The sequence below is a fragment of the Gorilla gorilla genome, chromosome 20 (assembly GCF_029281585.2).
Source record: "Gorilla gorilla gorilla isolate KB3781 chromosome 20, NHGRI_mGorGor1-v2.1_pri, whole genome shotgun sequence".
Taxonomy (NCBI): Eukaryota; Metazoa; Chordata; class Mammalia; order Primates; family Hominidae; genus Gorilla; species Gorilla gorilla.
Genome location: NC_073244.2, coordinates 52,938,827 through 52,950,840, shown reverse-complemented (window position 1 = coordinate 52,950,840; position 12,014 = coordinate 52,938,827). Strand labels below are relative to the sequence as shown.

Below are 12,014 nucleotides of genomic sequence, written 5' to 3'. Positions count from 1 at the left end.
CATCCTGAAGAGAGCTTCCCTGGTTCCCAGCAATAGGTTGGGCTCACACAGGGCTCCTGATGAATGTCTGTGGATAACGGCACAGAAAATATTCTCCTGTGGCTGAATGATCCTACAAGTCTCACAGAGCCTGACACAAATCTGCAGTTTAACCTACATTCAGTAAAGTTCTGAGCCACCCACAAGAAATGTCTGGGGATTTAACTTTGTGGATGAACCAGAATGGCGTTAGACAAAATCAACCAGATACACTAAGAAAAGGCACTGGGAGGCCACAACACAGTAAAAGCAGCACAAAACTGGGGGTCAGTCCGGGCTCCATCAGTTCTCAATAGTGGGACCCTGCTTTCCAAATAGTAAGGCACAAATGATAAGGAATGCTGCTTATTAACCAAGAGGACTAGCCTGGGAGCAAGTATGCTAGGTTGTAGCCCCAGCTCTGCCATCGGACAAGCCAACTCCTCAATCTGTAAAATGGGGAGGAGAAGCCAGGCACGGTGGCTTACACCTGTAATCCCAGTACTCTGGGAGGCCGAGGCAGGCAGATCATGAGGTCAGGAGATTGAGACCATCCTGGCCAACATGGTGAAACCCCACATCTACTAAAAACACACAAAAAATTAGCTGGGTGTGGTGGCACGCCTGTAGTCCCAACTACTTGGGAGGCTGAGGCAGGAGAATCACTTGAACCTGGGAGGCGGAGGTTGCAGTAAGCCAAGATCACACCATTGTACTCCAGCCTGGGCAACAGAGCGAGACTCCATCTCAAAAAAAAAAAAAAAAAAAAAAAAGGGAAGGGAGAGTTGGCATCATGGGGAACTCTGTTCTGTAAAGACATATACTTAACATGCTTGGGAAATCCTAAGTTTAAACGATACAACACAAGGTTTTTTGTCTATTTTTTATTAAAAAAAATATTTTCAGCAACACCAGCCCAAGAAGACACAAGGTTTTTAAATTTAATTAAAAAAAATTTTTTTTGGAGACAGAGGCTTACTGTTGCCCAGGCTGGAATGCAGTGCTGCCATCACGGCTCATGGAGCCTCAACTTCCTAGCTCAAGTGATCCTCCCACCTCAGGGTCCAGAGTAGGTGGGACTTGGCCGGGTTCAGTGGCTCACGCCTGTAACCCCAGCACTTTGGGAGGCTGAGGTGGGTGGATCACCTGAGGTCAGGAGTTTGAGACCAGCCTGGCCAACATGGTAAAACCCCGTCACTACTGAAAATACAAAAATTAGCCAGGTGTGGTGGCAGGCGCCCGAAATCTCAGCTACTTGGGAGGCTGAGGCAGGAGAATCGCTTGAATCCGAGAGGCGGAGGTTGCAGTGAGCTGAGATCGCGCCATCGCACTCCAGCCTGGGGAACGAGAGCGAGACTTCGTCTCAAAAAAAAAAAAAGAGTAGCTGGGGCTATAGGATTGTGCAACCATGCTCAGGTAATATTTTTATTTTTTATAGAGACAGGGTTATGTTGCCCAGGCTGGTCTTGAACTCCTGGACTCAAGCAATCCTCCCACCTCAGCCTCCCAAAGTGTTGGGATTACAGGCATGTAACAGCCATCGCACTCGGCCTGTTTTTATTTTTAAGGCAAGGTCTTCCTGTCGCCCAGGCTGCAGTGCCGTGCATGATCATAGCTTACTGCAGCCTTGAACTCCTGGGCTCAAGTGATCCTCCTGACTCAGTCTTCTGAGTAGCTGGGACTACAAGCATGTCACCATGCTCAGGCAATTTTTAATTTTTTCTAAAGACAACAGGGGTCTCACTATGTTGCCAGGCTAGTCTTGGATTCCTAGGCTCAAGTGATCCTCCTGACTTGGCCTCCTAAAGTGCTAGGATTACAAGCATGAGCCACTGTGTTCTGACCTACTTTTAATTTTAGGTTTTTTTTGTTTTTTTTTTGGTGACAGGGTCTTGCACTGTCACCCAGGCTGGAGTGTAGTAGTGCAATCATAGCTCACAGCAGCCTCAAACTCCTGGGCTCAAGTGATCCTCCTACCTTTGTCTCCTGAGTAGCTTTAACTATAGGTGTGTGCATGTAGTCAGTCATAGCCATGCCTGGCTAATTTTTAAATTTTTTGTAGAGAAGGGGTCTCACTATGTTGCCCAGTCTGGTCTGGAACTCCTGGTCTCAAATGATCCTACTCCCTTGGCCTCCCAAAGTGTTGGAATTATAGGTATGAGCCAGCGCACCTGGCCTGAGGCCTGAGACACACTTTTTTTTTTTTTTTTTAAATTCTGGACTTCTCAGAGCCTTTAATGTTCTAACGAGCACAGTGAATTTCCAAGAGACAATATAGCACATGCTACATTTTCCAGACACATTTGGCTAAGGAACCCTTTTCTGAGAATCCCCTAATAATATCCCCTGAAACAATAATCTTCAGAACATGAGAAATACCAGATTAGACTTAGAAGGCTCTTTCTGGCTCCCCCATTCTAAGATTCTAAATAAGATTCAAGTATTAGTCTAGGGGTCTCAACTCTCCAGCGTGCTTATACTAACATCTTTATTTATTTATTTTTTTTTTGAGATGCAGTTTCACTCTTGTTGCCCAGACTGAGTGAAGTGCAATGACGCGATCTCGGCTCACTGCAACCTCCGCCTCCTGGGTTCAAGTGATTCTCCTGCCTCAGCCTCCCAAGTAGCTGGGATTACAGGTGCCCGCCACCATGCCTGGCTAATTTTTGTATTTTTAGTAGAGACGGGTTTCACCATATTGGCCAGGCTGGTCTCGAACTCCAGACCTCAGGTGATCCACCTGCCTTTAGCCTCCCAAAGTGCTGGGATTACAGGAGGGAGCCACCGCGCCCGGCTGATACTAACATCACTTTTTTACAGATACCATGGAACCTCCCCTCTCCCAACACTTGGAAATAGCACTGAGATCTTTCCTTTAAACAATTCTTGCCAGAGTGACAATGTTTAGATGAATTGCCCAAGAAAAAAGATGCATAGTTTCTCTGGGAAGACACGCTCTAAGCAGGGGGTAAAGGCTCCATGTAGATTCCGTTTCCATCCAAAGAGATGAACCATGTGTATTTTCCTACCTGGACGATAGGCCTGCTGCTGCTCCATTTCCAGTGGTCTCCTCTCGTAGCCTGACTCGTTTTCTTGTTTGATGACTTGGGTATCGTAGAATTGGTTCTGCCTGGTAATATTGTCCATGGCATCTTAAAACAAAATAAAAAATGACCAATTAGAGGGGCGGTTCATGAAGAACCCTGGACCAAAGCGTCCAGAAGGCATCTGCAGGTCCAGGAGCTCAACTAAGAGTGGTAAGAGTAACAATATTAACTATTCATGGAGTGCATACTATACTCCAGAGCCTGGGATACAGCTGAAGACAAGCTTGCCCCACTGAAGCCTTCAGTTTAGTGAGACAGACAAATCTTAAAGACACACAAAAATTTAACATGATTGTGTTGAAGGCTACAAAGTAGTACCAGGAGTGAAGAAAGGGACCTGGAAAATAACAGATAAGCCTTGATTCAAAGGATACATAGGTAATGACTCAGTGATGAGAATGGAGAATGTTACTGGGGTTGGGATAACACGTGTGAAAGCTCAGAGGTGGAACTAAAACCAGAAATTCCCTCAAGAACCTTGCAGCCAAACCCAGAGAGAACTTTAGAAAGCTAGGATGGGCAGCATACAGGCTCTCCTCCCCAGGGGCTAGCTCTCAGTTAGGGCCCCAAGGGCCCTACTAGTGGCTATGCCAGGAGCCGTGAGCCAGAACCAAAGGGAAGGAGAGACTATTCTGCCACTTGCTAACTGATCGGATTCCTTCTCAGAGGATAAATACATCTGGGCACAAACCAGGTGCAGCCCAAAGGGAGGAAAGTCACAGGTCATGTGGTTTGCTACCGGTCTGTTTACCAAGGTTGAAGGAGGGCTTAAGGGAGGCATGAAGGGGGCTCAAAGGACTTTGTTGTAGCAAGTAAGGGAGAGAGGAAGAAATAGCATTATCTCCTTAATTGGAATATGGGGCCCTTTCAAACTATTCTGCTGCTTCCAGGCTCCAAGCACAATGCTCCTCTTCCCACAAAGCCTCTTTTCCCCAGCATCTCTCTCCTGTGTTCACAGAGGCAGCCCCTCCTGGAGAAGCTATGATTCTAGGGTCCTTCTCCATTCTCTAAAACATCCCTCTTCTCATAAAAGGCAGGCCCAGTGATAAGCCCTTCACATGTGATCTCATTCATAACACCCCTCAGGGGTTGGAGGGGCTGTGAACACACTATTTGTTGATTAACCCCATTTTACACATTAAGGAAACCAGGCCCACAGAGGTGAAGTGACTTGCCAATATCTTTAAGCCAGATTTGAAACGAAGTCTGTCTGAGTCTAGAGTCTACGCTCCAAAGCACCTAATTCGCTTTCCTCTCAGAGATGACTCTCTGCCCAGACCACCAGGTCACTACTAACCCACTACCCTTTCTTGCTAGGCATTCCTGCCACGATCCCTCCTGCTCTAGACACGCATACAGGCCCACTCCTTTCTTCACAAGTCTCTGCAATGGGAAGTCCTCTTTCCAGCACCTGGGTCTTCGATAATCTCTAGGCTACTGCCTACCCCAAATCCACACTCGCGTTATCTCCCTCCGGGAAATTCTCTTACGAACAAGCATCCAATTCCAACCCCAAATCCTGTCTCTTCTGTTACCTCATTTCTCTCCTCATCCCCTTAGCCCCAAGTCCCAGGGTGCCCTCTTTTCAGAAAAACTCCACAAACTCTTACGCCAGAATCCCTTCTACTTACTCCTTAACCTTTCCAGTCCCCCCGTTTCCCAGTCCTACTAGAAAGCTGCCCTGAGGCCTGGTGCAGTGATTCACGCCTGTAATCCCAGCACTTCAGGAGGCCGAGGTGAGCAGATCACCTGAACCCAGGAGTTCAAGACCAGCCTGGGCAACATAGCGAGACCCCCATCTGTATTTTAAAAAAAGAGAAAGAAAGCTGCTTTTTTCTGTTTTGAGACGGAGTTTCACTTTTGTTGCCCAGGCTGGAGTGCAATGGCGTAATCTCGGCTGACCGCAACCTCCCCCTCCCAAGTTCAAGCGATTCTCCTGCCTCAGCCTCCCGAGTAGCTGGGACTACAGGTGCACACCACCAGATCCGGTTAATATTTGTATTTTTAGTAGAGACGGGGTTTCACTATGTTGGCCAGACTGGTCTTGAACTCCTGACCTCGTGATCCGCCCGCCTCGGCCTCCCAAAGTGCTGGAATAACAGGCGTGAGCCACTGCACTCGGCCCGAAAGCTGCTTTTTTTCTAACTGAAGATTCACGCCGTCCCATATCAGGGTTTCCTCTCCTCAGACAACCGCAGGTCTACCCGAACCCATTCCCAGAGTCACACCTCCTGGCTGATGCGGAGTTCCGTGCTGCTCCCCGAGGGCCCCCACTCCCTGGGTACACAAATAACTGCTTCTGGGAACCGACGAGATTTCTCCTGGAGACGCTCAGGTCCAGAAACATTCCCCACACTCCACTCTGAGGCCTCCAGTGAAGTCAACAGGTTTCTTTCTCTTTGCTCCCTACGGCCTCCCCCGTCCCCATATTCGCTAAGCCAGATACGTACTCCTTCTGTGCTGCACACAGGACCCTCTGTCTCCCGCCACATATTTCATCCACTTGGAATGTTACCAACTCATCTGCCCCCATCCCACCCCCAGCTACCCCCTGTTCTCCAAAAACCCCCCAGTTAGCTCCAGACCAGTCAGCAGCAGCCTCAAGAGTTATCTGCCCTCAGTTTTCTTAGCTCTAGACCCCCAGATCCTTTGTCCAGGGAAGCATCCTCTCCCCCGCCAGCCTCTGGACACCAGGGCTCCCTATACCTCTTCTAGACGCCAACCAGAAAGTCCCCAGATCTCCCAGCACCTAATGTCCAGGCTGTGCCTGCTTCAAGGGTGGCCTTCCAGCCCCGGAAGAGAGATGGGGGTGCCCCCTAGTTCAATCTCCCGCAGCCCCTAAATGCTCACTAGCCAAACTCCAAAGCACTGAGTCCATTAGGCCCCTCCCCAGCCACAGACACCAGCGCCTCCACCTCACCCACCCACCCCCGTACCCAAATAGGAGAACGCCCAGGATCGCATCCAGCGGCATATTCCAGGATCCTCCTTCCTCAGAACTCTCGCAGCCCCGCACACCTGAACATTCTTTCCCTACCCTGGAAACACGGCTCCCCACCCCCCAGCCCACACGCTGGGCTAGCACGACCGCCAGGCCCACGGAGCTCCGTACCCCAGGATCCCCATTTTCGAGACCCTCCCCAACCCAAACGGAAAAAAACCTCTTGTTCTTCCGACTCCCTTCGGCTCCAGAAAGCAGTTTCCGGTCTCCGATCCCTACGGTACGGAATCCTCCCCGCCACCCCCGTCCCTCACCTCCGAAACCCAGAGGCCCCTCCCCCAGTGTCCCCCCTGCACCAAGTGTCAGGATCCACCCTCCGGTCGTGCTGGGGCCCTGGTTCCCAGATCCTTTTCGGCGGCGGGTAGCGGGATCCCCCGATCCTCAGGTCGTCTCCCCGACCTCAGGCGCTGGACTCCCGCGTCCCACAGCCCTTTCCTCGGCCCAGGCTCCGGGCTCCCCGGCCCCCGCCCCGCGCACTCTCACAATGTCCGTCCGGCCCCGAGTAGCCGCCGGGCTCCGCGTGCGGCTGCAGCCCGGGCGGCGGTGGCTGCGCGGTCCCCTCCAGCTCGGAGCCCCCCTCGGTCTCGACCTCCTCGTTGATGTGCCCGGGTCGCCCCGGTTGGTCGTCGGCGTCGAGCTCCCGCTCGTCGTCAGGCTCCTCGGCCTCCAACGCCGCCTGCAGCCGCTCAGCAAGCTCGGCCTTGAGGCCTCGAGTGTCCAGGCCGCGGCGCTGCAGCTCCTCGCGAAGTTCGTTCACCTTCAGACGGCGCACATCCATGGCCCGGGCCCCCGGGGTGGCCCCCGAGCCCGGCCCGGCCTCCCAGGGCTCTGTCCCCCTTAAACCTTTCCTGTCAGGAGGCGAAGGGGGAAAGGGGGGGGGCCCACTCCAATGGCGGCAGCGGCTCAAAATGGCCGCCGCCACCGCCTCCCCCCTCACTCGTGCCTCGTCCGATGTAAGATGAGTGCCAATTGGTCAGTGCTTGGGGCGACGGGCGCGGGCCCGGAAACCTAGCCAATCAGAGCGCCGTTTTCAAAACAACGGCCACGAGAAGGCCTAGGAGCTACCGGGGAGGAAGCGTTGGCCTACGTCGAAGCCGAGGCCGGAGCGGAGGGCGGGAAAAGGCAGGAGGCGGAGCGCTTGCTGATTGGGTAAGTCTCGCGCGCCGGCTGCCGTAAGGTCCAATGAAAATAAGGGAGTAACAATTTGGTCCAATCAACGGTAAGATCTCAGAATGAGCGTCCCACGGCCTTTCCTGCGCAGTCCTTTCATCAAACTAAGTGTCTCTGTAACACACATTCCGATTGGTGTACCTCTCCCGCCCCTTGAGGAGTCCGAGCGGGTAAAACCACTAGAACCAATCAAATGGAGGGTCGGCAGAAACCCCTCTTTCCTGTTGCCTTTAAGAAACCGGAAAGAGATGAATTCACCAGGAGCCCGCCCCTTGCCGTTAGGGCGGTTTCAAAACAATCTGCCCACCAATCGCAGTTATTGTCTTAGCTCACTAAAGCTGGTAGCGATGGCTCGTTTTAGGAAAAGTTTACCAGATTGGCCGTGCTTCAGAGGACTGCCTCACAAATTTCGCTGTAGGAGGAGGTATACGAAATAGAGATTAAGTGGATACACAGTTCGTAATCTGGAAGGAACCCAGTTGCCTTTAGGAAAAGCAAAATTTTGAGTTTAGAGAGTCCCGAAGGTTTGGCTATAGAAACTAGACTAACAACGGGAGGCAGGTTGTAAAGGACACGGACTCCCCTTCCCTTGGGTAGTCCGCGGCCGCCTTGCTCTATGGTCGGGTACCTGGCGTGGAACGGGCGCTCTGCACGCGACCATAGAGCCTTCCCCTCCCGAAAGACATCCAGAAGTTCACCGACCGCTCTCCCGAATCCTCTAATCGGCTGTTCCCGTAAATCGGGCTGTCTGGCGTCTGTACCGACAAGCTCAACCCCACGGATCCGTCATTAACCTTCGCGCTCAGGAATACAAAAGCCACAGAGCTTCCCAGTGTCTAACGCTGCACCACCTGTCGCCTCTAACTCAAAACAAAACTCGAGTAAGACGCAATCGGGATACATGATGCAGACGCCCACTGCCTCCTGAGCCACACGTTAAGCCCGCAAAAGCCACACACTATCTCTACTTAGACAAAGGCACACCCCGCAGACGTAAACAAACAGGCGTGCGTCAGATCAGACGCATCCAGTTCTTTTTTTGTTGTTCTTTTTTTTTTTTTTTTTTTTTTGAGACGGAGTCTCGCTCTTGTTGCCCTGGCTGGAGTGCAGGGCCTCTATCTCAGCTCACCGCAACCTCCGCCTCCCGTGTTCAAGCGATTCTCCTGCCTCAGCCTTCCGAGTAGCTGGGATTACAGGTCCCCGCCACCATGCCCGGCTAACTTTTGTATTTTTAGTAGAGACGGGGTTTCACCATGTTGGCCAGGCTGGTCTCGAACTCCTGACCTCAAGTGATCCGCCCGCCTCGGCCTCCCAAAGTGCTGGGATTACAGGCGTGAGCCACCGCGCCCGGCCCCAATTCCGATCTGCTTTGGGTAAGGCACCCCGCTGCAGTGTAGATGTGCCCACTACGGTCCGCAGAGGCAGGCGGCATCGAATAATAAAGATAACACAGGATAGTTGCACTACAAGCGAACACTACAGCAACCCAGACACACAGCACCCACTCAGCAGCGGGACAGACACTCACGTGGGCCCAGAGGTTCCAGTCCAGACACCCCGCCCCTCGCCCACGTCCGACTTCCTCTCTCTCTCTCTCCTCCCAGCTTCCCACAATGATTTGTTCTAAAAAAGTTTGTGGCCCGGATTGAACTGTCCCCGGTTCTCAGGAGCCGCCACTGGAGGGCGTCCGGGCGCTGCCAAGGGTTTCTCCATTTGCTGCCGGCCACACCCGCGAACGCCCGCTCGCGAGTGCGTGCCAGACACGGTGGGCTGGTCTTCGCTGGAGGCCCTTTGTGGGTCCGTGATGATCGGAGGTGTTCTGTGCCTGTGTTTCTATGTCAGTCTGAACGTTCGGGGTTGTGAGTACCTGTTGTACTCTACATGTCTCTTGAGTATTTGTGTCACTTGACTCTAGGTCTGTGTCTCTTCCTATTCGTGGCGGGTATCTGCCTGAGCATGTTTGTAAATATGCTTGTGTCTGTGTAATTCTGTGTGTCTGTGTTACTCTATGCGTCTGAGTTTCAGTCTTTGTATTTGTGACCAGGTCCTCCTGGGTGTGTCCATTAATTCATGTGTCTGTTAGTTTGCGGCGGAACAGGTGTGTGTGTGTGTGTCTGTGATCCTGGATCTGTATGCCAGTTCCTCACTGGGGGTTTCTGAGAACCTGCATCTCTTTGCTTGTGTGTCTTTTTGTCTATCTGTATGTTCATTTCTACCCTCTCTAGTGAGGACAGAATTCCAAGACTCCACCAAGCCCTTCTTTTTTCTGATGGGGGAACTGAACTGCCAGGGAATGGGGCCACATCACAGCTAAAAGGAGACAAGAGGAGACAGAAGCTCGTTGATATACAAAGTTTTATGTGACCTGAGCCCCTCTGGAGGCACCAGAGTCCACACTCTGTACTCAGAAGGTGAGGGATTGGCTCACGGGGGCAACATGGCCCGAAAGGTGGGAGATCGTCCATCCCCTGCGGGAAAGGAGGCATCCCTAATGCATTGCACAGGCTTGAAGGGGGCACACCCCCACAGTTGGGGAGGAGGAAGCAATGATGGCTAAGAAGGAGAGGGGCACCCCAAAGAATACTACAGTATAGGGTTAGAACCTTGAAATTGCACCTAATAGTCTAGACCTGTGGACCTTTAGAATCTTAGAAACTTAGAACATTTGAGTCTTAGAACTACAGTGCCTAGAACTATAAGATTTTAGAAATGTGGATTCTTGGACTCTTAACCATGGTCCTAGAGAGGCAGAATGCAGCAAAGAACCTAAAGGTGTCCAACATTAGAAATTATTAGAACTTTGGTGTCTAGTTAGTCACAACTGAGTGTGAGAGTCTTATAACTTAGATGCTTAGGATCCGGAATCTTGGACCAATGGAATCTAGAGTGCCTTGAAACAGAACAGACCATTAGAATCTTATTTAATCATCTAGAATCTTGGAGCATCTGATCTAGAATCTTAGACACAGAGAATCTAAGATCTTAGAGTAAGTCTTAGAATATCACATCTTAGAACACCGGACCTTAGAAACTCCATCTTTAGACTCTTGGAACTTTTGAATTGCAGATTCTAGAGCTTTCGACCCTTAGGATCTAGGATCTTATACAAGAGAATCTATTATCATAAAGCCTCAGAAACTATAACTGATCATCATTAGAATCTTAGAACTTGAGAAGATAACATTTTGAAGCCTTATGATCTAGAGCCTTACAGCCAGAGAATCTAGACTCTCAGAGCCTTAGAACATCACATTTTAGAATCCTAGGCCTTAGAACCTCCATGTCTAGAACTATAGAATCTTTAGAATCTATAATCTTACCTTTTAAGGACTCTGAACTCTAGAAAAATAAACATCTAGAATCATAGAGCCTTAGCTCCTAAAATCAGAATCTTAGAACTTTAGAACCTAAAACCTTGAGGCTTTATCAAAAATGTTAGAACCAGAAAATCTAAAACCACAGAATGTCAGAGCTTTAGAACAGTAGGTCTTAAGGTTGAGTGCAGTGGCTCATGCCTGTAATCTCAGCACTTTGGGAGGCTGAGGTGGGCAGATCACTTGAGGTCAGGAGTTTTAGACCAGCCTGGCCAACATGGTGAAACCCTGTCTCTACTAAAAATATAAAAATTAGCCGGGTGTGGTGGCACACACCTGTAATCCCAGCTACTTGGGAGGCCAAGGCAGGAAAATCACTTGAACTCGGTACGTGAAGGTTGCAGTGAGGCGAGATTGCACCACTGCACTCCAGCCTGGGTGACACAGTAAGACTCTATCTCAAAAAAAAAAAAAAAAAAGTAGGCCTTAGAACCTTAGCACTTTAATAGAATTAGAGACTTTGGAATTTCAGGTCCTTAGAACCAAAGACTCACAGCATCTTTGAAACCTAGAACCTTTGAATCTAGACTCTTTAAACCTTGGACTCTAGAGTCTTGGAATGTTAACACCTGGGAGGACTTCAGATATTGCAATCCAACCCCTTCCTTTTACGGATGGTGATGCTACTGCTTTCAAGGTGATGCTACTGCACAGAGAAGGGGAGGGACCTGTCTGGGATGGAGGTGGGATAGGTAGGAAGACAGGGCTGCAAGTGGGGATAAGGCGTGGGGTGGGAAAGTGGGAAGATGGAGTTTCCCCCAGTGGCAGTGCCTAGCTTAGATCCTGAGAGGGAGTACCAGGTGGAGGGTTGTCTCAGGCACCATCCTCCTGCCCTGGGGCTGCTGGGGAGCCCCTATCAGCAGGCTGAGGGGGGCTAGGGGTTGTGGAAGGGCAGAGGACATAGCGTCCAGCTGGATGGACCTCAGCCGCAGTGAGGCAGCTACAGGAATCCTTAGGGTCTGGCTGGGTTGGGGGGTCAGCTCCTCCCGCAGCTCCAGGGGGTTCAGGATAACCTCCACCCTCATCCATGTTGACATAGAGGATTTCGTCAGGCTCCTGGGCAGGAGGCAAGGCCTTCAGTGTGTTCTCCAAATCTTCCCGCAGCTCTGTAAAACTTGGCCGGTCCTGGGGATTTAGCTCCCAGCACCGCGACATCAAGGCATACCTAGGGCAGCAAAATGAGGGGTGGGAGATTGAGCAGGGACTCAGAAGGGGGGCATTCTGGGAGCCTGGGGACATTTTAGGACACTCAGGGGACTGGGGGCATTTTAGAGGGTTATAGGGAGCCTCAGCAGTTTGAGGCCATCTATGGGGATTTGGGAATTCCCAAGAATTTCTGAGTTG

At 51.0% G+C, this 12,014-nt stretch overlaps 2 protein-coding genes across 16 annotated transcripts in view; both read right to left on the bottom strand.

Annotated features, from left to right (window-relative positions):
- HNRNPUL1 (heterogeneous nuclear ribonucleoprotein U like 1) overlaps nucleotides 1–8,961 on the bottom strand; it is a 44,886-nt gene extending 35,925 nt beyond the window's left edge. The window contains exons 1-2 of one of the 9 annotated variants that reach the window (XM_019015138.3): nucleotides 8,825–8,961; nucleotides 3,048–3,170 (exon numbers count right to left, since the gene is read on the bottom strand). In XM_019015138.3, the coding sequence (XP_018870683.1) occupies nucleotides 3,048–3,165 (118 nt within the window). In that variant the 5' untranslated portion in view covers nucleotides 3,166–3,170; nucleotides 8,825–8,961. The other 8 variants (XM_019015136.4, XM_019015127.4, XM_019015126.3 and 5 more) reach the window with 8 other exon arrangements.
- Nucleotides 8,962–9,634: 673 nt separating this feature from the next.
- The window catches only part of AXL (AXL receptor tyrosine kinase), a 42,643-nt gene continuing 40,263 nt past the window's right edge, over nucleotides 9,635–12,014 (bottom strand). For 4 of the 7 annotated variants that reach the window (XM_031004091.3, XM_031004092.2, XM_055369498.2 and 1 more), the window contains one exon: nucleotides 9,635–11,835. In XM_031004091.3, the coding sequence (XP_030859951.1) occupies nucleotides 11,484–11,835 (352 nt within the window). In that variant the 3' untranslated portion in view covers nucleotides 9,635–11,483. The remainder of the gene's footprint in view (nucleotides 11,836–12,014) is intronic. The other 3 variants (XM_055369496.2, XM_063701361.1, XM_063701362.1) reach the window with 2 other exon arrangements.